Source organism: Marmota marmota, unplaced genomic scaffold (genome assembly GCF_001458135.2).
Source record: "Marmota marmota marmota unplaced genomic scaffold, marMar, whole genome shotgun sequence".
In the NCBI taxonomy this organism is placed as follows: Eukaryota; Metazoa; Chordata; class Mammalia; order Rodentia; family Sciuridae; genus Marmota; species Marmota marmota.
Window position 1 is genome coordinate 19,910,403 of NW_026000185.1, and position 25,773 is coordinate 19,936,175.

At 53.4% G+C, this 25,773-nt stretch overlaps 3 protein-coding genes across 14 annotated transcripts in view; all 3 read right to left on the bottom strand.

Moving 5' to 3' along the window:
- Lat (linker for activation of T cells) overlaps positions 1-4,484 on the bottom strand; it is an 8,899-nt gene extending 4,415 nt beyond the window's left edge. Inside the window, exons 1-12 of one of the 8 annotated variants that reach the window (XM_015491204.2) lie at positions 3,995-4,436; positions 3,799-3,826; positions 3,676-3,710; positions 3,419-3,506; positions 3,212-3,276; positions 3,083-3,112; positions 2,932-2,995; positions 2,761-2,855; positions 803-856; positions 564-626; positions 400-486; positions 1-243 (exon numbers count right to left, since the gene is read on the bottom strand). The exon at positions 1-243 is cut by the window's left edge and continues 89 nt beyond it. In XM_015491204.2, coding sequence (XP_015346690.1) covers positions 407-486; positions 564-626; positions 803-856; positions 2,761-2,855; positions 2,932-2,995; positions 3,083-3,112; positions 3,212-3,276; positions 3,419-3,506; positions 3,676-3,710; positions 3,799-3,826; positions 3,995-4,097 — 705 coding nt within the window. In that variant the 5' untranslated portion in view covers positions 4,098-4,436 and the 3' untranslated portion in view covers positions 1-243; positions 400-406. Of the gene's footprint in view, positions 244-327; positions 487-563; positions 627-802; positions 857-1,298; positions 1,594-2,012; positions 2,856-2,931; positions 3,113-3,211; positions 3,277-3,418; positions 3,507-3,675; positions 3,711-3,798; positions 3,827-3,994 lie in introns of those variants that run through there. The other 7 variants (XM_015491203.2, XR_007342707.1, XM_048789708.1 and 4 more) reach the window with 7 other exon arrangements.
- Positions 4,485-4,930: 446 nt separating this feature from the next.
- On the bottom strand, positions 4,931-12,683 carry Spns1 (sphingolipid transporter 1 (putative)). Of its 3 annotated transcripts, none has more exons than XM_015491200.2 (13): positions 12,397-12,683; positions 11,567-11,858; positions 11,418-11,483; positions 9,842-9,978; positions 8,621-8,772; positions 8,465-8,531; positions 7,585-7,730; positions 7,148-7,303; positions 6,658-6,847; positions 6,306-6,371; positions 5,957-6,055; positions 5,515-5,686; positions 4,931-5,273 (listed from the first exon to the last, which is right to left on the bottom strand). In XM_015491200.2, exons 2-13 carry the CDS (start codon positions 11,805-11,807, stop codon positions 5,179-5,181), a joined length of 1,587 nt encoding a protein of 528 aa, XP_015346686.1. In that variant the 5' UTR covers positions 11,808-11,858; positions 12,397-12,683; the 3' UTR covers positions 4,931-5,178. The 3 variants fall into 3 exon arrangements, with proteins under 3 accessions (XP_015346686.1, XP_015346685.1, XP_048645663.1); XM_015491199.2 differs by lacking the exon at positions 12,397-12,683 and adding an exon at positions 12,099-12,289; XM_048789706.1 differs by lacking the exons at positions 6,306-6,371; positions 12,397-12,683 and adding an exon at positions 12,099-12,299.
- A 2,535-nt stretch (positions 12,684-15,218) lies between these two features.
- LOC107146888 (nuclear factor of activated T cells 2 interacting protein) lies at positions 15,219-25,773 on the bottom strand. Of its 3 annotated transcripts, none has more exons than XR_007342708.1 (9): positions 25,328-25,773; positions 24,481-24,553; positions 22,261-22,381; positions 21,572-21,652; positions 21,303-21,489; positions 20,101-20,109; positions 19,820-19,964; positions 19,296-19,434; positions 15,219-16,816 (listed from the first exon to the last, which is right to left on the bottom strand). XR_007342708.1 is itself a non-coding variant. In XM_048789710.1 (9 exons), exons 1-9 carry the CDS (start codon positions 25,730-25,732, stop codon positions 16,658-16,660), a joined length of 1,290 nt encoding a protein of 429 aa, XP_048645667.1. In that variant the 5' UTR covers positions 25,733-25,773; the 3' UTR covers positions 15,219-16,657. The 3 variants fall into 3 exon arrangements, 2 of the variants coding, with proteins under 2 accessions (XP_048645667.1, XP_015346692.1); XM_048789710.1 differs by having other exon boundaries at positions 19,296-19,405; XM_015491206.2 differs by lacking the exon at positions 20,101-20,109 and having other exon boundaries at positions 19,296-19,405.

Consider the following 25,773-nt stretch of genomic DNA (forward strand, 5'->3'; position numbering starts at 1 on the left):
TGACGAGGAGGGGGTCGGGGGGGCTGGACGAGGGGGGGGGGTCATTCTCAGGCTACGTCAGAAGGTGCAGGGTATTGGGGGGGACACAGACTGGCCCCCAAAGTGACAATAAGTTAGGGGGGATTCTCAGGCTGTTGTCCGGCTGGAGTCAGGGCAGGGTACCAAGTGGAGCCCCCCGAGCCACTTCAAGCTGCCCAGCTCAGCCGGCCCGCAAGGCTGGATCCAGGACAGACGTGACCCTGGCTGAAACACACAGGGCGGGGAGGCAGAGGGGCCGTGGGTCAGGGGTCGGGGCCATCAGCAGGGTCAACAGCAGAAAGGACAGGCCTGAGGTGGTCAAGAGGGTCCTGGAGGGAGGGTCACCAGCCCAGGGCAGTGCTGAAGTCGAGGGCCACTCACCAGGCAGTCAGTTAAGCTCCTGCAGGTTCTCATAGTCCGGAAGCCCCTCTTCCTCTTCATCCCCCACTTCCTGGGAGCTCAGGGGAGCTGGGATGGGACGAGACAGGAGGTTGGTGTCCAGCCTGAAAGCCACCCCCTGCTCCCGCCCCTGCCCCCATACACACCAGGCTTGACTGGAGCCTCGGACTCCAGCTCCTGGGACACATTCACGTACTCCCGGCTCCCATCTGTGGGGACAGGTCAGAAGGAGGGATGGTCACGCCAGGGGAGGCCAGGTCACACTGAGGGAGTGGGGGCAGGGCAGAAGGAGCCCCAGACAGATAGGGAGGGGGCAGTGGGCGCCCGTGGGTGGGCTCCACGGGTGGAGGGGGACAGGGTGGGCGACTAGAGCCCGGTCACTCACCCAGAGACGCCTCTGCGCTCTCGCCGCTCTCAGGAACGTTCACGTAATCTTCCACTGTGGGAAGCCATCGAGGCCCACCCGCCCCCACCGCTGTCATTAGACACCTTCAGTCACAGATTCCTGGAGCCCCCCAATTCAGATGTCCAGGGCCTCAGGGACACCCTGAGGCTCCCAGTACAACCCACCCCCAGTCAGTTGCACAGGGACGCAGGGAATGTTCTGAAGAACTGACACTTATCCCCCAATGCTGTCTGATTCTCTCATGTGCTGCCCTGTTTCTCCATGAGGACGTGGACAAGGTGACCTTGCAGACAGATGGCCTGGGTTCAAACCTTGATCCAGCACTAAGGAACTGTTGTGTGACCTCAGATAAGTTATCTCACCTCTCTGTCACTGTCTCCTCAACTGTGAAACAGGATCAGGAAGGGACTTGCCTCGCAAAGTTGTAGGGATTAAAGCAGAGGTAATAGGACGGGGCCCATCATGCAGTAAGCCCTGCCTAATGGCTGCTAATCAGTTCACCCCGAGTCCAGCTACCCAGGAGGCCGAGGCAAGAGGATAGCTTGAACCCAGGGATTCAAGGCCAGCCTGGACACCATAGGGAGGTTTTCTCAAAATAAGGAAAAACAAATAAATAAACCCTGCCATGGTACTGAGGGGCTGGAGGGGAAGGGACAGACACTAGTGCACCCGGCCATTATACACATACGACTCTTTGTAGGACACATAGTAGGCCTTCAGTTAGTGATAGTCCTTCTATCGTCCCAGCCTGCCTCATTAACTCGTCCATCCTGATGTTAGCCCAGCAGACATGCCCGATAAGTGAATGAATGAAGGAGAGAGTGAGTGAATAAATTAGAGCATTCGGACAGACAGTCCGGAGCCCAGAAGAGAGGTGGCACATTGGAAATCTGATTGGCAAATAGACAGCTCAGTTCAAGCACATATAGACTGAGCATCCCTAACCCAAAAACCCAATATCTAAAAAAACTCCAAAATCCAAAATCTTTTGGGAGCCAACACAATACCACAAGTGGAAAATTCCACACCATGAAACTTAGTTTTTGTTTTTTTTTTTTTAAATATTTATTTATTTTTTAGTTCTTGGCGGACACAACATCTTTGTATGTGGTGCTGAGGATCGAACCCGGGCCGCACGCATGCCAGGCGAGCGCGCTACCGATTGAGCCACATCTCCAGCCCCGAAACTTAGTTTTTTGTACAGTTGTTTTAAGTATTGTATCAAATTACTTTCAGGCTATGGATACAACGTATATGTTAAAACATAAATAAATTTCATGTTTTGACTTGGGTCCCATCCCCAAGATACCACCTTAGGTATATGCAAATATTCCCAAACCCGAAACATTCTGGTCCCAAGTGTTTCCGATGAGGGATACTCAACTAGTCCAGAGAGGGGATAGGAACAGAAAGCCCTTCAATGAGACTAGGAAAGGAGAAAAGTGGCTCAAAAGAAACTGAGACGATGCAGGAAACAAAAGAAAACCTCCAGAAAAAGAAAAAAAAAAGACCACCTCTAGTTAATATTCTTAGAGATTTGCAAGATGCTATGGCCTCTATTAGTGCTTGCTAATATGGGTGAGGCCCCGGATTCAATCCCCAGTACAAGAAAAAAGAAAAAGAAACAAGAACAGGAAGCTATACAAAAAGAACACTCAGAGTCCAGGAAAGACCTTTGGATGGGAGGTTGTAGTAGAAGGATTGAAGAAGAGAGTCAGGAAATCTCCCAGACAACAACTGCACAGGAAAAAGACAGAGGGGAGAGCAAAGGGGAGATAAAAGGTAAAAAAAAAAAAAGAAAGGCAAATCGGAACAGGAAGTCCAACATATGAATGAGAGAACAGAAGGGGAGCCATCATTAAAGAAATAGGAGAGGGAAGAGAAGAAGGTCAGGTGGCACATGGGGCAAAGGAGGTACACAGAAATACTGAACTCACTGGAGAAGGTGCTGTCACGGAGGCCAGGGTCACTGGGCACAGGAGCTGAGGGGGCAGCAGTGCTAGTGGCTGGGGTGCTGTCAGGAAGCACCATCCTGCAAGGAGAGAGCGAGGAAGGTGAGCGAGGACGTCTGGCCTCACTCGACCTCCACCTCCCGCCTGGCCACTCACAGGTAGCCCGGGTTGTGATAGTCGTCCTCATCATCATCTTCATCTGCATCCTCACAGGCTGGCTCTGGGGACAATGACACAGGGGTCAGCATGACCTGGGACAGATGCCAGCTGCCCCACCTAGCCCGGGGACGTGAGATCCCAGACGCACCCTGGTTCTCGTAGCTCGCCATACTGTTAGCTTCAGAGAGAACAAGATGGAGACAGGGTCAGCTCAGGCTGGGTCCGCCTTCTGCCCAGCTGCAGAGCCCCCCGCCCCACAGCCCCTCTCTGCCCTTACCACCATCTGAATCCTGTTGGGAAGGCGGCATCCGGTGGGAACCCACAGGGGGCTGCGGGGATCTCCTGGGAGTCAAAGGTCAGGGGTCATGCCTGGGAGAGGCTCGGAGGCAAGATGGGTTGCAAAAGGAAAAGAGGCCCCAGTGCGAGAAAGGGAGGGAGCAGGAGGTGGGATCTGGAGAGGGAAGAGCCGTCGAAGGGTACTCACGGGATGGGGAGCAAGTCTGGCTGGCTTGGAGGTGGGTAGGAGATAACAGGTGGGTAGGAGGCGGCAGGTGGCCAGGGAACTGGCGTGTCTGAGGACAGAACCGAGTTGGAAGGAAGGACATCAGGCCCCAGGCCTTGAATCAGCTCCTGAAGTCCCTGCGCCTGGGGGCCGTCCCCTCCCCTCCCATCACAGCTCAGGGCAAAACCATGTGGGCAGCCCAATGTGGGCTCGCGTGCCAGGAGACCCTCTGTACTCACAGGGAGGTTTGATCAGGATGCTCGAGGGGTTTGAACTGGCAGGAAAGACACAGCTGGGTGAGTGGCCGAGAGAGGCCTGGCCCCAGCCCCAGGGCAGGGGGAAGGAGGGCGGCACCTACTCACCTGTCTGCGGGAGCGCTGTCGTAGGAGTCTGGGGGAGACAAGCCAGGTGAGATGGGGCAGGGGTGCAGAGGGACAGGTGCCGGGGCCCGGGAGCCCTGAGTCCCAGGGAGCAGCTGAGGTGGGGACGGTGAAGAGGGCTGGGGCTTGGGGCCTGGGTCAGGGCCTCCCTTGGGGACCCCGCCAGCTCCCTACTCACCAGGCGGCTCGTGGCAACGCACACACAGGGCTATCAGCAGCATGGCCAGGAGGGGCAGCAGCAGGAGGCCCAGCGGATAGGGGGTCAGGCCGTCCACCTCCATCTGCAGGAGGGCGCCTGCTCCGGGCCGGCTGCCCCACAGGCCCCTCTCGGCTCAGCTGCAGCGGTGTGTAGGGACCAAGAGGGCCCCCCACTGGGGGTCCTGGTGAGCAGCTGTGTCCTCCCCGGGGGCTCCGGGACCACCTCCCCTTGCTGGACTGAGTGGGGCTGGGTGCCGGCTCTGAGACCCTGGTCCTGGGTGGACCAGGGCCCGGGCTGTGGTCTGGGGCACCAGTCACCCTGTGTGGTCCCTGTGCCCCAGGCGTCCCTGCCCCTCGGCTCAGCGCCTGCCTCTCCTCCACACCCGCCTGGCCCGCCACCCGCAGCAGGAAGCTGTGGTGAGCACCGGGTGAGGGCAGGAAGTCATCAGGCTCCTCAGCCAGCTGCACCCGCCCCCAGCCACCCCCACCCAGCTGTGGGAAGGGGGAAGAGGCCTGAGGAGCCACTGGGGCTCTCAGGTAGGGGCGAGGCATCTGGTGGGAAGGGGCGCACTGGCCAGCCCCAGAGCCCTCTGCGGCCTCCCATTTGAGGGGGAGGCAGCCCCAGGGAGGCTCTGACAGCAGGGAGACTAGGGGCAGAGGGCAGCGTCCACCCCACCGCCCCCAGGCCTGCCTGCCGGGAGGAGGGGGCTCCTGAGCAGCACAGGCGTGACTCACAGTCACATGGAACCAGCTCAGAGAGCAGTCCTCCCTCGGGGTCACCCAGCCCAGAAGACAGGGACTCCCCACAGGAGTGACCGCACAGTTCCCAGGAGCACTGAGGCTGGAGATGGGGCATCCCCACAGCCAGAGGTCGGAGGCCACTAGCACCCAGAGAGACTCCAGCAGGCACGTGCGGTCTGGCTACAAATTTTATTCCCATTACAAATAGCACCAAGCCCCGGGGCCACCGGGCAGAGGGGATGTCCCCTCCCAGACCCCATCCTCCTCTGCGATGCCCATGTAGTGTCAGGGAGCGGGGACACAGCCCGGGGTCTCCTCCTGAAATGGGCCAGGTCAAGGGTCTGGGACCAGGGAACCCCGTGGGGTGGCCCAGGGCCAGCTGCAGCAGATCTGCAGACAGACGAGTGACAAAGTGACGCAGCTTCAGATGAGCACGCTGGACACCGGGACCCGGGTGGAGCGGCCTCGCTGGGGAACCACAATGCGGTCGTCCGTGGACCTGGCCTCGGGCAGGAGCCCTGTGGGGAGGGGTCAGAGCCAGGGATGAAGAAACAGGCAGAGCCAGTGGGGGGACAGACGGGCATGGGACACAGAAGGAGCAGCAGCAGGAACCACAGACACAGACAGGGATCAGTGTGCGGGACGGACAGACCCCAAACTGAAGGGGGGGACAGAGGAAGACTGGGAGATGCCGGGCACACAGGCCTGGACAGACAGACACACGGTACTGTGACGGTGGCCACAGCAGGCCGCACTGACCCTGCGCATGCAGCTGGGCCCGCCGGCGGTCACCCTCGATGAAGATGGCGGTGCCCAGGAAGGCTGCACCGCCCAGCGCCCCCACAAAGGCACAGAGCATGAGGGACAGCTGCAGGGCCCGGAACTCGGACAGGAAGGAGGGTGGCCAGCTCCGACGGAGGCAGTCAGAGATCTGCAAGGAGGAGAAGGAGTTGGAGGGAGCCAGGCAGGAGCCGGGGACGGGGACCCCTGGACATAAGGGAAAAGGAACATGGAGCCCGAGGAAGGGAAGGAGGTTGGACCCCGGGCGAGCCCAGAGCTCCCGGCATTGGAGGGGAGGTAGGAGAGACACCAGGCAGAGGTGCCTAACGGGGACGAGTGCGCCGCCCGCCCCGGCTCAGGCCACCAGCTAGTGCTGCAAGTGAGGGCCCGTCCCCCACCCCGTCCCAGCCCAGGGGCTCACCAGGCCAATGAGGTAGGGGCTCCCCGCGTCGCCCAGCAGGTGGGACAGCACAATCTGGAATGCCTCGGCAGTGGAGCGTCGAGTGGGAATCACCACGTACTGGGGGAGGAGTGGGACTCAGGGGGGCTCCAGGGCAAGAGGCAGGGGCCAGGCCAGGGCCAAGGCTCAGTCTGGGCCCAAGGTTAAGACCAGGCCAGGACTACAGGCACCCCAGGGCTGCATCCAGAGGTTAATGGGGGGTTGGGTTTTAAAGGAGGAAAGGCCACGATTCAGAGCCAGCGATGTCCCCTGACCCCAATCCCTGCTCCCATCAGCCTCTAGGCTCACCCTGGAGCTGCCAGCTACTCACCAGCAGAATGTCAGCCACAATGGCCCAGTTCATAGACAGCAGGGTCTCCCCAATAAAGATGAAAATCTGAGGGGTGGGGGTCTCACAATAAGAAGGGTCTACTACATACCAGGCTCATTCACTAACCCCTTCTCACCACACCTCTGTGAGGCAGGTCCCATGTTACAGATTAAAAAAACTGAGCACAGAGAGGTTAAGCTACTTGCTCAATGTCACACAGATGGGAAAGACCAGAGATGGGATTCGAAACCAGGCATTCCGCTTTGAGTAGGCTCTGAACCACTCTGCTGGCTGACCCCAGTTCCTCCACCCTGAACCCAGAACGTCCCCTTGACCCCTGCTAGCTACTTACATAGGTGGCCACGATGCTACCACGGGCACAGGCGAGGGACAGGAAGAGGAAGGGTGCAGAGCCCAGGAGGCCAGCGGCGCAGACCAGCGGGTCAGCCCGAGGATTGGAGCGGCGGAGGCGGCGGCTGATCTCCACGCCCAGGCCCACACCCAGGACCCCGGTCAAGCAGGTGATGAGCCCGAAGATGAGACTAGGGGGTGGGGGTGGGGCGTGGGGACTAGACCCTCAGCCTGCAAGGGCCCCGCCAGGTCCCCCTGGCCTGGGGGGGAAGATGGTTCATCCCAGCCACCCTTGCACCCAGGTCTATTCAGGAAAAGCACCCACGGTCCACGGACCCCTGAGAGGAGATGCTATCCCGCCACGTGTCCCGGACCCTGAGACTGAGACTCTGCCACAGAGCCAGGCTTCAGCCTCCAGCCTGATCCCGAATCCCAGGCTCTCCACCCCTGCCACCTACAGGCGGCCCCGCCCGCCCGCCCCATCTGGGTACCTGTCAGAGGAAGAGCAGGAGTCTCCAGGGAGGCAGGGGGGAGTCTCCCCCAGGACCACACGGGAACGCAGCAGGAAGGCGGGCGCCCAGAGCGCCAGGGAGCCCGTGACAAAGGCCACGGCAGTGAAGCCCAGGGAAGACAGGGTGAAACTGGGACTGCGGACACGGGGGAGGGAGGGGTCAGGTCCTGCAGCGGTCCCGGTAGAAAGGGACCACCCTTCTCCCCTCCTGGCTTAATTTTTGAAGTCGGAACCCTGGGAGTGGAGGCTAGCCTGCTGGTCCTGGCCTGCGATTCAGGACGCTGACACAAGGGGGCAGTAGCAACGGGACTGTCCTAGTCACTACTGGGCAGCTGGCAGACAACCAAGTCCGGGCCCGCTTCAGCCTCCATAGATGCCGGGGCCTCAGATGCTGGACTGGGAAGGGATTGAACTCACTTTCTTGCCAGAGCCCTCAGATCTGCCCACCACGAGGTGGGGTTCAGGGGTGGCGAATCTGAGTGACGTTCCACAGCTCCCCGTGGTGGCTCCCGTACTACCAGGAACAGCAGCAGGACAGCCACCACTCCTAGACCTGGTGTCACCTGGGGAAACAGCAGGATTCAGGAAAGGGCACAGGGCAGGACACTCTCAATCTCTGGGCTGGGGGAGAGTGACAGCGGAGAAGACCCTCGGGTGTCGGCTCAAGGAAGCCAAGCCCCCATTTGAGAAATGGGGGGTGTCACTGGGGGCCACCTTATTTCTGCAAGGCTAACTTTGCTTCCTTTGATAACAGAACCCTAGTTTTCTTTTGAGAAAGCACCCCCACACACACACTGCTGTCAATCTACGTGGTTCAAACAGCATCTCAGACTTGGCCAAAATTAGCACCACTAACCCCCAATGCTGGTGGCTGATTTCATGGGAGGCCTGTGAACCACATATCATCACCACCAGGATTATTGCCCAAGGATCCAACATACCCAAGTTGCTCAGGTGAAAGAGAATCATTTAGAGTTTCACACACCTGAAGATGAAGCTAGCATCAAGGACAGGAAGCTAAACACAGAATGATCTCCTTCCTTTGACAGTGTGGGAGCCCTGGATCCAGCTTTACCTGATGCTCACTATAAAAGCTAAAAGCAAATGCAGCCACTTTCTAGGGCCTACAGTTTTACATGGGCTCTGATACCCACAAGCACATGGCTTCATGGTGAGGGCACCAGGTTTCCTGCAGGCTCAGAGAGTGAGCACTGCCACAGAAGGAGGTGTCTGAAGGGCAGAAAGGGGGCTCAGTGAGAATGTCCCTGACCTCCCTCCAGGACATGACCGAACTCACCCTCAGAGCCCAGTGCCAGTCCCCAGCCACATCCTTCACTTTGGAGCCTGCGATATAACCCAGACCACTAGGGGAAAGGAGGGAAAAAGGGACAGCCAGTCAGTCGAGCCCCACACCTCGGCCCTCTGCCCCTCACCAGGCCCAAGGCCAGCTCACCTGCCCACTGGGATGGCAAAGTAGAACACGCTGAGCATGCGACTCCGCTGGTCGGCCACAAACAGGTCAGCGATGAGAGTGGGCGCGATGGTGGAGTAACTGGCCTCCCCGACCCCCACCAGGCCCCGGGTCAGGAGGAGCAGCCAGAAACGCTGGGGAAGAACAGGGGAGGTGGCAGCCCACCCTGGAGTCAGCCTCCCAGCCTTGCTGGGGAGGTGGCGGGCACAGCAGGAGAAACCTGGGCTTTAGAATCAGACAGACCTGGCTGGAATCCTGGTTCACTACTTACTAGCTGGGACTTTGAGAAAGTAACTTAACCTCTCTGAGCCTCAGTTTCCTCATCTGCAAAAGGGGAATAACAATAACTTGTTCACACAGCTACTGTGAGGCCTGCATAGTAAAGGTCTACTCATTCCCTCGCACGCAGTAGGTGCCAAACAAACCTTAGTGGCTACCACGCCCCTCCCACCAAGACAAAGGTGAATAAGGACCTTAGGTGTCTGCCAGACACCTGAAGCTAAGGACATGGTACAATCAACCAAGGAGAGTACACCTGGGGCCTGGGGCTGAGGACCGAGGCCAGGGTGACAGCAGATGGAGGAGATTCCAAAGGAGCCCAGAAGCCACAGCCAGGGGGGTGCGAGGGAAATCAGAACATGCATCGAGAAGTCAGAAGAGAGCTTCCAGAAGGACAAAGTGGGCCAGGGGTGCCGGGGGCTCCCAGGAGATAAAACAGGAGCAGATCTAGGAAGTGGGAGCCCCATTTGGCAACTGGGAGGTCATTGTTGACTTGGGCAAGAGCAAGTTCAATGGAGTGGTGGGGGCAGAAGTCAGCTGGCAGCACTCGAGGGTGAGTGGGAACTGAGGAAGTTGGGCAAAGAGTGAGAGCCGCTCCCTGGCTGTCCCCTCGCCCACACTGGCCCTGAGCTCAAGGGCCCTCTCAGGAAATCGGACCAGGAAGGGGAAGGGTTTTTTCCAAGGCAGAGAAACATGAGCATTTAGGTATGGAGGGGAGGAGCAAATGACCAGGGGAATGGGGTGACAAACAGAAGAAGGTTCTGAAAGAAAGAGGAAGCGGACGGGTGGAGATGAACCCAGGCAAGGAGAGGGCAGAAGGTGGCAGGGACCACTGTGCCCGGGCTGAAATGACTCCAAGGAGCAGCGGCAAACTGATGGGGGTGTGGGGAGTGGCCAGAAGCAGGAACCAGCTCGGGGCCTCACCTCTCTGGGGATGAAGGATGACCCCAGTGTCACCATGGACCAGAAGGCAATGCCCCCGCACATGAGATACTTCCGATTGTACCTGTCACCCAGGTAGCCAAACACAGGTGCCAACACCATGTAACTGGAGATGAACACTGGGAGGAAGGAGAGAGTCACAGCCCAGCCCCAGCTCCCTGGCCCCCCAACTCCCACCCCAGCTCAGGGATACAAGATGCAGGAAACACTAAAGCACGAGAGAGCCCCCTCACCCCCGGACACGGCACCATCCCCACGTCCCAGTCCTGTAACCCGTCAGTGCCGGATGTCCCCATCTTCAACATCTTTCCCAAACTCCCACTTAGAATGGATGGTCCTGGCGCCATACCAGTCCCTCCCACCCAGCCTAAACCAAAACCCAAGCTCAGCTCAGTGGCCCAGGATGCCCCGAGCTAGCCCGTCCATCTGGTCAACCTCACAGCCACCCACTTTCCTTTCCCCTCTGCATCCAATAGCCCAATTGCCAAGGTCAATATCATCTTAAGGGTTTGGGCCCCTTCTGGCCCCTTCTATCTGGAACATATTCTCCTCTCCCCTGAGTTCACAGAGCTTGGCTCCTTTAGATTCCAGACTAGATAGCTTTCCAAATCACCACATAGCCAGTCCCTGCCTACCACACTTATTTTATTTCACATAATACTTCATCCTTATGGAGAATGATCTCATTTTAATTGAAAGTTTTACTGAAAACTGCCTCCCGCCCTGCACAGATTGCCAGTTCCATCCAAGGTAACTCTCTGGGGGTTTACAACACTGACCTATGATCACATGCTTGTTTCTCCAGACTTTCATACCTTAAGTTCCTCATTGGTCTGGAGTAGAAAAAAGAACACTGCGAGAATTAAAATTCCTACTCTGTCTGGAACTTGACCCTGGGCAAAACTCATCTCCAAGCCTCAGTTTCTTATAAAAGATGCCAGTGATGTTACCTACTTCCTATGCAAAACAGGGATAATAATAGGAATGGCCAATTCCTCCCCCAGTAGAAAGATTTGAAGATACTGACTGCTGTCTTGGTAAAGTCCTATAGATGTATCATCACTTCCTCCAGCAGTTGGCTCATAGTAGGTACTCAGAAACATTTGAGGAATGATGGAGGGAAGGAAGGAAAAGAAGACTTTGGACCTGGCTTTGCCTTCCCTGCATCCCAAAGATCTGAACAAGGAAAATTCACCTTTCCAGACACTTTCTCCTGCCATTATCTATAAAGGGTGCCTATCACATACCAAACACTGCACTAGACACTTTGCAAGCATAAATTCATTTAATTCTCAAATTGGTCCTAAGAGACAATCTGTTCTTACTAGTTCTATCTTATAGACAAAGAGAAGGAGCCTTAGAGACGAGGGCACCTTACCTATCACCACACAGTAAGCAGAAGAGCAGAGATTTACTCCGAATGGACTCCCCCTTTAAATGTGATGCCTTAGCTTAACCGGTCAGTCCCGAGCAAAATCAAAGTCACTACCTCCCTTATTAATGAGGACCCTGGAGAAATAACTGCTGCTGTGTGTGGCCAAGAGTGGCCTCCACTCACCGGTCTGGATGAGGCCAGAGCTACTGTCTCCGATGTCGAAGAACTGCTCGATGTCTGGGAGGACGCCTGGAAGGAGAGCGCTCGGGATGAGCCGGGGAGGCGGCCCCATCCTGGGCACCCCGCTCCCTCCCCGGCAGAAGTGAACCTACCGGCCACGGTGAAGCGGTCCATGTAGTTCAGGAGGTTGATGTAGCACAGCACGGCCACTATGAGGGCCGAGTGCGCCGGCGACAAGCCGGTGATGCGCTGCAACCCCTCGCGATCCGGGATCTCGGGCTCCCCGGACTTGGCGTTCCCCACAGATCCCGGCAACCCCGGGGTGCCAGGCACCGGCCCGTCCTCTGGGTCATCCGCCTGGCTGAGGAAGGGCGTGGTGTCGGAGCCGGCCATGGTCCCGGGGGGCGCGCGCCCCCCCGCGCTCCGGTCCCACCGACGATCCACCTGCGAGAGGAGGAGGCTGGAGAAAGGAGGTCGGAGAGAACCCTGGGGATCCTAGCGCGCCCTGAGTCAGGTAAGGAGCTCGCCCCGGAGCATAAGCATGGCTGGGGAGGACCCCGGGCCCTGTCACGCTCTCCCCGAAGACCACCGCGCAGAGGGGACACATGGAATTCAGGTGACGTTGGGGACAGGATAGGGTTAAGGCGGGCCTGGCCCCGCTCCCATGTTGAGGCCCCCCCTCACCCCGGGCAGGGGCGCGGCACGGTCGCTGTCGCTCAACCCCAGCGCTGCACCACGGCGGCGGCCATGTTGCCCGGGAGCCTGTCATGTGATGCGGGGGCCGGCGGCGGAGGTGCAAGCCCTCGGCACGTGACCCGCCCGGACTACGGAAGCCTCAAAGGAGCCGCCAGCCTCCCGCGTCACGTGACCGGCGGCCTGGGTCTCCCGGGTAATCGGGAACCCGGTCCTAGGCGGCAACCCCCGAGGCTCCGCGGACCGGCGCCATGGCAACCCCGCGCCTGGGCCTGCCGGGACCGCCCACCTGAAGGTTGTCCCCGTGACTTGGCCGATCTCAGTGGTTTTATCTGGAACGCCCACTTGGCAGGCTTCTTGCTAATCAGGAGATAATGGGATCGCAAGGGATTTGGAAATAGTAAATCTCTGCAGCCACGCCGGGCGCTCCCAGCAGTCAGCTTCCTCCTCCCGGCGCGTGGCCGGCGGCGTCGTACGTCTCAGTAAATGCTGAGAGAAGTTGAGCCGCCTTCTGTCTTCTTCGGGTTCCCCAGTCCTTAGCTTCCACTGCGGACACTGACATGTCCATTGAGAGAAGCGTCCTCCGCCGCCCAGGCCGCAGTGGGGTCCGGAGCTCTTGCGCCCTCTGGCGGTCACGTGTAGTGCAGGCAGGGGCTCTGAGCATAAGGACACGGCCACCTGCAGGAATCGGGTGAGGCAAGAGCCCAGCCCCAGGACGCCTTTGAGTAGTTTTTTAGTGGCCCGGCATACCTCAAAGCTACATTATTATTATTTTTTTTTTTGGAGGGGGGCGAGGCCGTGATGGCACCAGGGATTGAAGTCAGGGGCACTCCACCCCTGAGCCCCATCCCTAGCACTATTCTGTATTTTATTTAGAGACAGGGTCTCACGGAGTTGGTTAGCGCCTCCCTTTTGCTGAGGCTGGCTTTGGACTAGAGATCCTTCTGTCTCAGTCTCCTGAGCCGCTGAGATAACCGGCTCCAAACTACATTTAGTAAACTCTATTGAAAAGTAAAATTATTATAGCTATTTGAAGATGCAACTTTAAGACCCCAGAAATCCAAGACAAATTCTGGAGTCTCATGGAGAAGTCCAGCACGTGGAGTCATAGACCTGGTAACGGGTATTGGAGCTGCTCAGGGAGGTTGAGGGCTTCTCTGAAGCAGGCCTTGGGTTCACATGTGCAGGAACAATGTGCAAGTTCTTCCTTATCCTTGGTTTCACATTCTGTGGTTTCAGTAATCTGTGTTCAACTGCAGTCCAAAACACAGCTCAGTGCAGTAAGAATTATTTTTATTATGGGTACTGGGGATTGAACCCAGGGGTACTGTACCACTGAGTCACATCCCCATCCCGTTTTGTTTTTTTGTGGTGTTGGGGATTGAACCCAGGGCCTTGCACATACAAGGCAAGCACTCTAACAACTGAGCTAATCCCCAGCCCCCCAGCCCTTTTTATTTTGAGACAGGGTCTCAGTAAGTTGCTGCAGCTGGCCTCAAACTTGCTATCCTCCTGCCTCAGCCTTCTGAGTTGCTGGGATTACAGATGTGCGCCTAACCAGTAAGAATTTTTGAGACCACATTCATATAACCTTTATTGCGGTATATTGCTGTAACTGCTCTATTTGGTTATTAGTTGTTGATCTCTTATTGTACCTAACTTGTAAACTAAAATCTAACTGATAAATCATGTGTATTTATAGGGAAAAACAGTGTGTACAGCATTAGGTACACATTGATGGGGGATTGTCTTGGAACATATACCCTGAAGATAAGGGGGGACTACTATAAAGTAACTACCCCAGGTCAATGCTGTGGGGCTGGCAAGGTGCCTACGTGGAGGGTGAGCCCATTCCCTTTCTCATTGTCCTCCCATGTGGCTCCCATTGTGAAGGTCCCCTCTTGTCCATAGAACTGCTCTACTCCTAGGCAGCAGGCAGGAAGTAAGCAAAGGGGAAAGACACGGACACGTGCTGCCTGCTAGAGCCACTTCCTGGAAGTAGCAGCACTCCTCTTCCACTTCCACCCGGCAGGCCTGAATTGGCCCTTGGTCACATCTAGCTTGATAACATACAGTACCGAATACTGCATCGCTCAGGGAATAATGACAAAAAAATCTGTACCTGTTTAGCACAGAGAGAATTTATTTCCCCTAATATTTGCACCCACTGTTGGTTGAATCTACAAGATGCAGTTTCACAGACCCAGGGAGCTGATGCCTCTTTATTGAGGTTCCCTGTACTTCACTAAAAGCCATGAGTTCTGTTACTTTGGAAGGGAGAAGAATGGATGTGAGGGAATAAATAATGGATTCTGTCACAAGTATCTTAGTGGAGGGGTCACATGAGGACCAGGAAGATGGAAATTCTCAAGTATATATAAGTTTACTCCCATTTATTCTGTTGAGATTGAATACATAATTTTAATGTGCTCAAACTTACTAATGGATACAAAAATTCCGCAAAAAAAGATGAAGAGCTAGACTACATCATGGATTATTTACATGTTATAAAATTCAAAGGAATGCCGCAGTCCAATAAAACATTTTTAAGGAGTTGACATACTTTTGAAAAAATTATACCACATATCAGTGAAAGATTAATGGCTTTTTTTAGTAGACAAAACTGAGAAAAATGGCTCATTCTATGATAAAAAATAAAACTTGGTCTCACACACAAAGGTACATATCAAATAGTTTAAAGGTGATGTTCAATCTTTTCCAACCAGTAGAGCCTGGCATTAACTAGTGAGAACCAGTGCTGGACCGCTCAGAACAGTGGCCAGCCAGGGCACTGCCCAGGGTGTCCTAGCTGGACCAAGACGAACTCTACGGACTCAACGTGAAAGGAAAAGAAATGAGCTAACATAAGAAAACGAAAATATCTTAACTAATTTTATTTTATTTTTTATTTTTTTATTTTTTATTTTTTTAAAAGATAGAGTGAGAGAGGGAGGGAGGGAGAGAGAGAGAGAGAATTTTTAATATTTATTTTTTAGTTCTCGGCGGACACAACATTTTTGTTTGTATGTGGTCCTGAGGATCGAACCCGGGCCGCACGCATGCCAGGCGAGCGCGCTACCGCTTGAGCCACATCCCCAGCCCTTAACTAATTTTAAATAAATCAAAAAGCAACAAACTTCAAAACAAAACAATATGTCTACCTTAAAATTAAGAATGTCTATTCGGTGAAGGATCCCTAGATTCACAAAGTGCTGTTCTGAGTTATTTGCAATTACCCAGAAATATATAAGGAACTCCTCAGAATAAACACACACAACACACAAAAAGGAAGTCCTGTGGGAAAAGGAGCCATTCCTAAAGCAGCCAGCGGGGCCAAGGTGCAGGCGACAAGATCCCCCAAATTATGGTGATCCAATGGGAGTACATTAAACACTGTGCCCCTTGGGCCCACCAGGCTGGCGAAAATCAGACAGTTGGGCAGTACCAAGTGCTGGGGAGGATGAGGAGGAGGGAAGCCTCAAGTGGAAGGCCAGAGAGATTAACCTGTGTGACCCATAACCCCATCCTGGGTGTGTATGCTAGAGAAGTTTCACACGAGCACAGAAGGGACACCGAAAAGGATGTTGATCGAGGCCTGGAATGTGGTGCCAGGAGGTGGTGGCACCCTGGTGTCCACTACTTAAGGCAACATGTGAGTGAAATGCAGTTGATGCCCCTATGGGGTACCATGTGACAGATCTAGAATGAGCAGAGGCTACAGCGCCACACATATTGAGTGAAACCTATTGCACAACAATCTCACACAACAGTAAAAGCATATTCACTCCTGAACACCGTATCCTATAAGGACACAGTGATATTCAAAGATATAGAATAAACAAATAGGGTGCCGATGGGACAGGATGGTGGGAAGAAAGGCAGAAACGCCACAAAACCAGGATCCTTGCACGGGACTGTGATCCCAACATCCAAAACCAAATGGCTGTGTACAGTTCTGCCTTAAGTGTGTGCACCAGGAAGTGTGTACCAGAAAGGGGGCTCTAAAGGGTCCTGGGGAGAGGAGATGCCGTGGCTGAGACCCTAGTAACTTCGTTCTTCGAGAGTGTTCCAGGGCTTAAGCTGCAGCCCAGACACCACTCTGGAGAACGTGCCCCCAGCAAACTGAATTCCCAGCCCCCAAATGAGGATAAGGCCGCTGTTGGTCCTTGATGTGATCTAAGGCCCTGTGTCCCAGGCCTGGAAGCCCATAACCCAACCCTCATTTATTTCAAGTCACTCTTTCAATAAGAGCAACAGTTCATAGAACAGACATTTGGAGGAAGAGACAGGAGATGAAGGTGAGAGATGACGGGGAGAATCTTCTCCATGTCCTGGGGGCTGCACAATTCAGCAGGACCTGTCATGCAGCCACGACCACTACACAACTAACCAAGCAGCTAGGCTGGAGACCAGGGTCAACAGGAGATGGAGTCAAAGTTCATTCCTTGATTTTGCCTCAGCTTAAAGATAAGTTCTAACTCAGCTTCTGCTAACCCTGATAGGGCAAAAAAGCTTTGTCCCCAAGTCCTGGGGGGGCTCCAAACAGGGTTTCAGCCCCAGACCTCAATGAGGTCCCCAGATTCCATGCCCAGATCAGCCGGCAGCTCCTTGCCTGAAAGCTTTGTCCCATCGAAGAAGAAAGACAGCTTGTGTCCAGAGAGTCCCATGGCCTCCTCATAGTGTGACATGAGGGTCTTGAGAGGAGAATCCTGGATGGAGAGGAAAACACAGATGTAAAGGAGGGGCTGGGAGACTGCGCGACAGTCTGCGAACCTGGCACAGGAGGACAAGCAGCCAAATCAGTGAGGGCAGAGCCCTGGAGGGGAAGGCGAGGGGACAAGCAGTCAGCACCGCCTGGTTCCCCTCTGGGCACTGGCACGAGTCTTCCGCTCCCTCTGGGCCTCAGATTCCTCAAGAAGAGAGTGGGAGCCACAGAACCCAAGGGTTAGGGTGTAAGCTCTGGGTTCGGCACGTCCTCCCAGCCCCAGTCACCTCACAATAAGGAGGCAAGACCATAAGGAAGCCAGGACTCTGAGGTGAGAAGGGTCTGGCTGGGGCCTGGCTCTCCCACTTACTGGATGCATGATGTTAGACAAGTGTTATGGGCTAGGGCACCTATATAATTTATATCCTTAAACCATGAGCCCAGCACTTGGGAGGATCACAAGTTTGAGGCCAGCCTCAGCAACCTAGCAAGACCCTGTCTCAAAATAAACTTTTTTTTTTTTTTTTTAAATATGTCCTTACAAGGAAAATAGGGACATAGATACATCAGGAGACCACCATGTGAGCACAGAGGCAGCTGCAGCCGGGAACTCTGGCCACCACCAGAGCCAGAAGGAGGCAAGGAAGGGCTTACCGCATCCAGCTGACCTCTGATTTCAGACTTCTAATCTTCCCAAGTGTAAAAGAAGGTTTCTATTGAGTTAAGCTACTGGGTTCTGGTACCGTAGTGCTCCGTTCTTCAGGGGGAAGGTGAGCCAAGACCCCTCATGGATGCTTAAAACCATGGATGGTACCAGACCCTAAGCATACACTCTCATAAGGTTTCCTTATAAATTAGGCATAGGAAGAAATCAACAATAATAAAACTAGAACAATTTTAACAATATACTGTTCATTGTAATACAAGTTATATGACTGTGGTCTGTCTCAAGATACCTAGGGCTGGGGTTCTGGCTCAGGGGTGGAGTGCTTGCCTAGCACATGTGAGGCACTGGATTCGATCCTCAGCACCACATAAAAATAAATAAATAATATAAAGGCATCGTGTCCATCTACAACTAAACATACACATATATATATATATATATATATGTATTTACATACACACATACATACATATACATATACATACACACATACATATACATATACATATATATATATATATATATATATATATATATATATATATATATATATAAATATATAGTTGGGCGCAATGGCGCATGCCTGTAATACCAGTGGCTCAGGAGGTGAGGTAGGAGGATAAAGAGTTCAAACCAGCCTCAGCAAAAGCGAGGCATTAAATCAACTCATTGAGACCCAGTCTATAAATAAAATACAAAATAGGGCTGGGGATATATATCTCTTCTATACATTTGCTCAGACACCTGTGCATAGTTTCTTTTTGAGTCTGATAACCCAGGCGTGCACCATTGTGCCCAACTATATATTTATATATGTGTGTGTGTGTATTTAGTTGTAGATGGACACAATGCCTTTATTTTATTTACTTATATCTTTTCATTTTATAAAGGATGCACCTTACAGATTTTCTTTGGTATATCCAAATTGCCAGCATCACAACTCTTATTTGGGGGCCATTATTAAGTAAAATAAGGATTATATGAACACAAACATTGTAATATCACAGCAGTAAATCTGATAGCCCAGGTAGCTACTAAGCAGCAGCTAGTGTACACAGTAGGGTTCAATGGAGAAGGTCCATCCAGCAGGATACAGAGGGATGACAAAGGACGGTGCATGATTTTATTTCACTATTCAGAACTGTACACAATCTAAAGCCTATGAATTGTTTATTTCTGGACATTTCCACTTAATATTTTCAGAGCACAGTTCCATGGGTGACTGAAACCTCAGAACGTAAACCCCAGACCAGCGGGGACTATCTGTATCTTGTAACAGCTGCCATAAGAACTGATACAGCAAGTTCCTCCACCCCCAGTTCTGAGTTTCTTATTTGTTAAGTGAAGTCCACAACAGGACTTTCCCAGGTAAGGCTTTCCCAGGTCACACTGTAGTGATATAATCCTGAGCAGACAACAATCATCCCCAGCACAGACACTGGCATTTACAAGTGGTAGAGTATCTGCTTAATGTCCACAGGGCCTGGGTTCCATCCCTCATACCACCAAAAAAAAGTGGCTTTAATTATTTTTCTGTTGTGTTCTGTTTCTTATTGGTCACTGTCCAAGGATCATTTCTGTTTTGACTGGAAGGAGTCGGGAGACTGAGGGGACATACAGACTAGAACAGAGGTTCCCAGCAGAAGAGGGAGGGAAGTTGAACCTGGGCTTTCCCCACCTCCTAGGCCAGGCGTGTGCCCAGTACGGAGGGTAGTGTCCTCAGTGAGTCAGGGTTGGGAGGAGTCCATTCCTGCCAACTGACAGAGAGACAGCAAAGGAAGGGGAGGGTGTCGACAGCCATTTCTTTTCCACTCACCTGAGACAACGAGATCTCCAGCATCTGGTGTTTCTCTTTCCCCTGCACCCTGAGACGGAGCTGCTGGGATGTCTCTGTGGCCTCTGAAGAACTTGCTAGCACCACACAGTCTGTGGGAGGCAGAACCCGGAAGCCAGGCCTAAGGGGGGGTTGGAAGTGCAGCCCGCTCTGGACCTGTCCCCATTCTCCCCTCCCATGGCAAAATTTCCTCAAGCCAGGTGTGGCGGTACGTGCATTAGATCCTAGCGCCCAGGAGGCTAGGGCAAGAGGTTTGTAAGTAGGAGGCCAGCCTTAGCACCTCAGGGAGACCCTGTCTCAAAATTTAAAAAATAAAACTAAGAAGGAGGACAAGAAGCCAAAGAGCCCTTTCTGTGTTCACATTCCCCGCTCTACCCCCACCCTATCCTCACCGCCCCAAACACAAGGCTCTGGTCCCATGTAGCTTTCTGAGGATGCGGCTCAGTGGCAGAGTACCCCGAGCTCAACCTCTAATACTCCTTGAGGCCCCACCTCCTTCCACTCACCAATGATGTCAGCCACTCCAAGCTTTAGAGTCCTGGGGGTGGCCGTAGGGGACAGTTCTGTCTCTCCAAAGAGCAAAAGAATCCTGCTTGGGGACACCCTGAGGCGGGTGGCCATGTGGTCCACCACACTCTGAAGGGGCTCCGACTAAGAAGGGGAAAAAGAAGCAAAGGAGCCCTTCCCACTTTCCAGTTCCCCACCCCGCCCCCACCCTGCGCCCACCGCCCCCACCACAAGTCTCTGGCCTGAGCTACTTGCTGAACTCCTCAGCTGTGAGTCTCACCATATTTACCTGGCAAGTACAGAACAAGGTCATGTCAGAAAGAGGTTCACGTGAGCAGCCCAAAGAAATGAAGCAGCCATGGCATGGGAGAAAAAAGAGAAGAGCGGGGATTACAACAGGGAAGGGCATGTCCCCTCAAAATGGCCATTTCAGCTGACTGTCACCGGGTGGAAGAGGGCAGTTGATTACATCTTCCTTTTTTTTTTTTTTTAGTACTGGTGATTGAACCCAGGGGTGCGTAACCACTAAGCCACATCCCCAGACCCTTTTATGTTTAATTTAGAGACAAGGTCTCACTGAGTTACTTAGCACCTTGCTAAGTTGCTGAGGCTGGCTTTGAACTCACGATCCTCCTGCCTCAGCCTTCCTAATTCTGGGATTATGGCATCACAGGTGTTTGCCACCAAGCCCAACATACCTATTTTTAAAAGAAGCCAGAAATCTGGACTTTTGCCTGAAATTACCCGTGGTAACCCAAAGGTTGGCAACAAACTTTTTTTTTTCTTTTGTGGTACTGGGGACCAAACCCAGGGATTGCAGGTGCAAGGCAAGCACCCTACACTGACACTCCCCTCCTCACAGATCTTTAAACCCCACAGAGCAAAGAGAGCAGAGGCTGCGTTCTGACGGGGTCCTGGGCTGCCTGCTGCAGCCTGGCCTGGCTGTCTCTGAGCCACACATGGGGGGCACTCAGCGAGTGCTCGGTTCTGCCATCATTCTTAGTGTTGAACTGGGGCCATCCCCACCCAACTATCTGCCTTTTCCAGGAAGCTGGAGGGGCTCAGGATGACCAAGTGACATCTGCTGTACCCAGTGCAGTGAGAACAAGCACAAAAGAGCACAGAGCCCTGGGGAGGAAAAAGCAAGATGGATGAGGAGAAAACACTTTGTAGGACAGATGACGAGGCAAGATCATTGTACTGTCATGTGTAACTAATTAAAACAAATAAAAAAAATAAAAAAAAAAAGAAGATATGAGGCTTCTGTGGAGCCTTGAGAAATGGGCAGGAAGTTCGCCGGAGGGAGAGTAAGGAAAAGCTATAGAGAGAGGATCCCAGACACGCAGGGGAGAGTAGAAGGCACCTCTGCAGAGCAGGACGGGAAGAGGAAGGCTCACTCCCTGCTGCCAGAACCCGCCAGCAGGGCATCATCTCCTCAAAGCAGCTCTTGGTCCTCCTCCTGTGGCCCCCTCAGGCACTTACCATTCTGATGGGCAATCTGATCAGGTCAGCCCGGCACCGGATTTTGAGTGGGAAGAGCCGGGGATTCTCCGGAAGCGTGGGCCCCTCCACTATGACCACCTCGTCGTCTTGGCTCTGGCGGCCTTGGCCCTGGTGCTGCTTGGGACTCAGAGAAGATCGGAGATCTTGGAGGCGCTTGTTCACTTCCCTGGGGTGCAACAGGACTCTGGGTCAGCCACCCTCCCAAACTGTCCTCCATCACCCCATCCAGAGCCCCATGCCCCTGACACCTCAGTTTCTGGAGTGCCCGAGTATGCTTTCTGCTTTTTGTCCTTGGTGGAGGTGGGGGCAGAGGAGAGGTGTCCCGAGCCCTGTAGAGAGAAGAGAGGGACAGGATGAGGCAAAGGAGAGACTCCAGCCCCCACTTCTCTTCCTGGGCTGTGGATCCCCAAGAACCTGAGGGGAGCTGGAGAATCAAAAGAAAGCACTTTCTAGTAACTTCTATTTTACTGGAAGACAGGGACAGAGAACACGACATCAATTTTATATTTACAAGACCCAAATATGAACGGAAGAAAATGTCTCACTTAAAGATAAGTCACTTCCCAGGTTAATGTCCAATAAGCTATAACAGATACCAGGCATTGACTACTCTTCCTCTACTTGACAATTCTCACACAGGTACCACGACTTCCCTCTTAACAGACGAGGACAGAGAAGCACAGAAGACGGCAAACAGGCATCTGGTGGAATGTGACCACATGCTACCCCTGCATTAGCCCACCTCAGACTCCACTTCCATGGCTAAAAGGTTCTGGGGGGCGTCTCCTCTTCAACCAGGAGCTTGATTCCCCACCTGAGTCTCAACACCCCTTCCATCCCTTCTCCTTTCCCTTTTAGGAGCCACCAAAGGTCCTGCCTGCCTCACTAACCTAACTCCCTTCCTGTCCCCGGGGCCCAAGAGCCCAGCCCCACTCACTCAAACACCTTCTTTTTCTTCTCTTCTTTCTCATCCTTACTCCTCAGCTTCTTCTTCCAGGGAGAGTCTGGACGTGGGGGATCCTCAGAGTGGGGACTGCTAGCATCTGCCACATCTGCCTCTGGGAGCAGAGGAGAAAGTGGAGAGGGTTGGCCAAGGCGGGGTGGGGGGCTACCAAGAAGAAACAAGTCAAAGACTTTGAGAGAGGCCCAAGGGCTGGGGTGTGGCTCAGGGGGAGAGCACCTGCCTGGCATGTTCCAGGCCCCAACACCGTAACAAACTAAGAAGAAAGGAGACTGGAACCCCGTAAGTCACCATTTTTAACTTATATTTCTAATAAAAAGAAAACATATTATTCTAAAATACAGAAATTTTTTCTCATTTGCTCAATGCCAATAAATTTTAACATAAAACATCAAAATAAATGCTGTTGGGCTGGGGTGTAGCTCAGCAGTAGAGTGCTTGCCTAGCGTACACAAGGCCCTGGGTTCTTTTCCCAGTACCACAAAATAAATACTGCACAAATGAAACAATAATGAACTCTAGATCAGGAGTTCTCAACAAGGGGCAATTTTGCCTCCCAGGGGACATGTGACAATGTCTGGAGAAATTCTGTCGTCACAGTGTGGACAGGAAGGGGGTTGTGATGTGGTAGTGAACAGAAGTCAGTTCCTATAGTACACTGGACAGCCTTCCTACAAAAAGAACTTTGCAGTCCAAAATATCAGTAATGCTGAGGTTGAAAAATTCTGTCCTTGGGGCTGGGGATGTGGCTCAAGCGGTAGCGCGCTCGCCTGGCATGCGTGCGGCCCGGGTTCGATCCTCAGCACCACATACAAACAAAGATGTTGTGTCCGCTGAGAACTAAAAAATAAAATATTAAAAAAAAAAAAAAAGAAAAATTCTGTCCTAGCTAAACAAGGCAGCTGTCACAGGCATGAAATCTTGCATTTCTAACAAACTCCCAGGGGATACCCAACTGTTGGGCCCACATTTTGAATAGCAAGGATGGAGGTACCTTCTGATAGTACTTCTACTTTCCAGGTACTGTTCTAAACTATATACATGGCCAAGAAACAGCTCTCTATATATTCCCTTAAAATAATTCTCACCAAAATCATTTTAACATAGATCCAATATTATCCCCATTTTCCTAATGAGAAAATTAAAGCATTAAGAGGTCAAATAACTTGCCCATGGTCACACAGTTATTGAGAGTTAGGGCTGGGATTTGAAGCCAAGCCAAATCAGTATTTGGTACCCCTTCATGGTACCAAAGTCTTGGTCAAGGTCTGCATTTACAGATGGGATCACTTCCTTATTAGACTTGATTCCTATTCACTGTCCTTGGGTGGTTTGCAAAAATCACACATGACTGGGGGAGGGATAAAGGCTGTGCAACCCTGATAAGAGTCAAAGAACATCCTTCTGGCTCCAGGGTGTTCCCATGGACTTGGTGCAGTTGTAACAAGATATCACAAATTCTAAACACCGCCCCTTCCCCTGCCCCCACTAGGATCACAGAATCAGAATGTCTGGGGGTGCCACCCGAAAATCTATATTAATACACTCTTCTGTCTATTAAGAGTCAGGAAGGGGCTGGGGCTGGGGCTCAGCGGTAGAGCGCTCGCCTAGCATAAGTAAGGTCCTGGGTTCAATCCTCAGCACCACATAAAATTAAATGAACAAAATAAATATATTTTAAAAAAAGAGTCAGGGGGCTGGGGATGTGGCTCAAGCAGTAGCGCGCTCGCCTGGCATGCGTGTGGCCCGGGTTCGATCCTCAGCACCACATACAAAGATGTTGTGTCCGCCAAATAAATAAATAATCAAATTTAAAAAAAAAAAAAAAAAAAAAAAAAAAAAAAAAAGAATCGGACAATAAAGGAAAATTTTAAAAAAAAAAAAAAACGGAAAAAAAAAAAAAAAGAGTCAGGAAGAGGGTGGTTGGACAGCACTTCTAAGTTGGCTCCAGTGCTTTCTAGTTAACAATCCAGCTCCTTCCAGGACTGGAGTCTTTTAATAGGTAGAATGTAGGAGTCCCCTCTCCCATGTCCTTCCCTTGAGTCTCAAAAGACAATTAGGGCTGGGAATGTGGCTCCCAGATGGAGTACAAGCACAGTCCCTAGGCTGGATTCCAAAACCACAGAAGAGAGAGATAACTGGCTGCAGGGATGTAAACCCCAGAAAGTCTCCTTGGGGAAGCCCATGACCCCTTACCTTCCTCAGCCCCTTCAGGGCAGAGTTTCAGGAGGGACACATGATCTGGGATGAGGTGGAGGCTGCTTTGCACCTGTAAAGACAAAAAGGAGAGGATCAGTCCCAAGTTCTCCACTACCCAAAAGGGAACATGAAGGATGATTCTTCTGGCACCCAATTCCTATGTCCTCCCTAAGGACGAGGATACTATGGCCCACTCTAGGCAACTTAGAGGAGTCCAGCTTCTCCAGAATCCCATTTTTCTTGTTTTCCAGTGCTGGGGTTTCAATCTAGGGCCACATGCATGCTAGGCAAGCATTCTACCATTGAGCCATATCCCCAGCTCCCCCAGGATCCAAAATTGTGATACCAAACCCCTTTCCCCAAGGCACTCTGAAGATGCAGCTATAGTTCTTTTAACCAAGTGTTTAGCTATCCCTCTATCCTAGACTTCTAGTGAACCCCAGCCCTCTCGCTCATCCTACCACCTGGGGACCCTGGCCTCCTGGAGCCCCCAGTCCTTCTGAATCCCTCCCTATGTACCCCAGCTCCCTGGCTTCCTTAGCAATGGACTCCAGTCTCAAAGTTCAACATGCCCCAAATCCCAGCTTCTCCCAGTCCCTCTGCCTCCCTATGCCCAAGAAAACAGTGCCCCATATTTGCAACATACCCAAATCCCTTCACTTCCACAATCTGCAGGTGCCCCAGGAGCCTCGAGTCTCTCCGCTTCCGACACCCGAGCCCCGGTTTCTGTTTAGCCCGGCAAGGCCACCCCCAGCCCCCAGCCCCCGCACACCCGAAACACAGCCCTCCTGCAGCCCCCGCCCTTCAGCCCCCGGCGCTAGCCCTCCCGAGAACCTGGCTGCACCTTCCCGGAGTACACCGGAACCACCGGCGCCTCCCCCGGATCCAGCAGCAGCCGCCGCCGCCGCCGGACCAGAGTCCGCTGGGCTCCCGCAGGCCGCGCGTCGGCGCCTTCACTGTCACTGTCGCTGTCGGCCCGGGGTGCGGCCGGCACTGGGGGCTCCGGAGACGGGACCACAATCGGGGACGAGACCTCAGCTGGCTCCGCAGCACCGCGCGCAGTCGCGACCTCCACGAAATCCTCGTCGCTGTCGCTGACCAAGTCCACAAGCACTGTGTCCGGGGTGCGCCGAGCTGGAGACCGCTGGGCGCGAGGACGCCGGCCCCGACCGCCCCGGGCTCCCCGAGCCCCTCGGCCAACACCGCCGCCTCGGGGCCTTCGACCCCGTCTCCTCGCCGGTTCCGCCATGGCACACGCCCGCCTTCACTCTGGGCCGCCCCGCTCCAGCA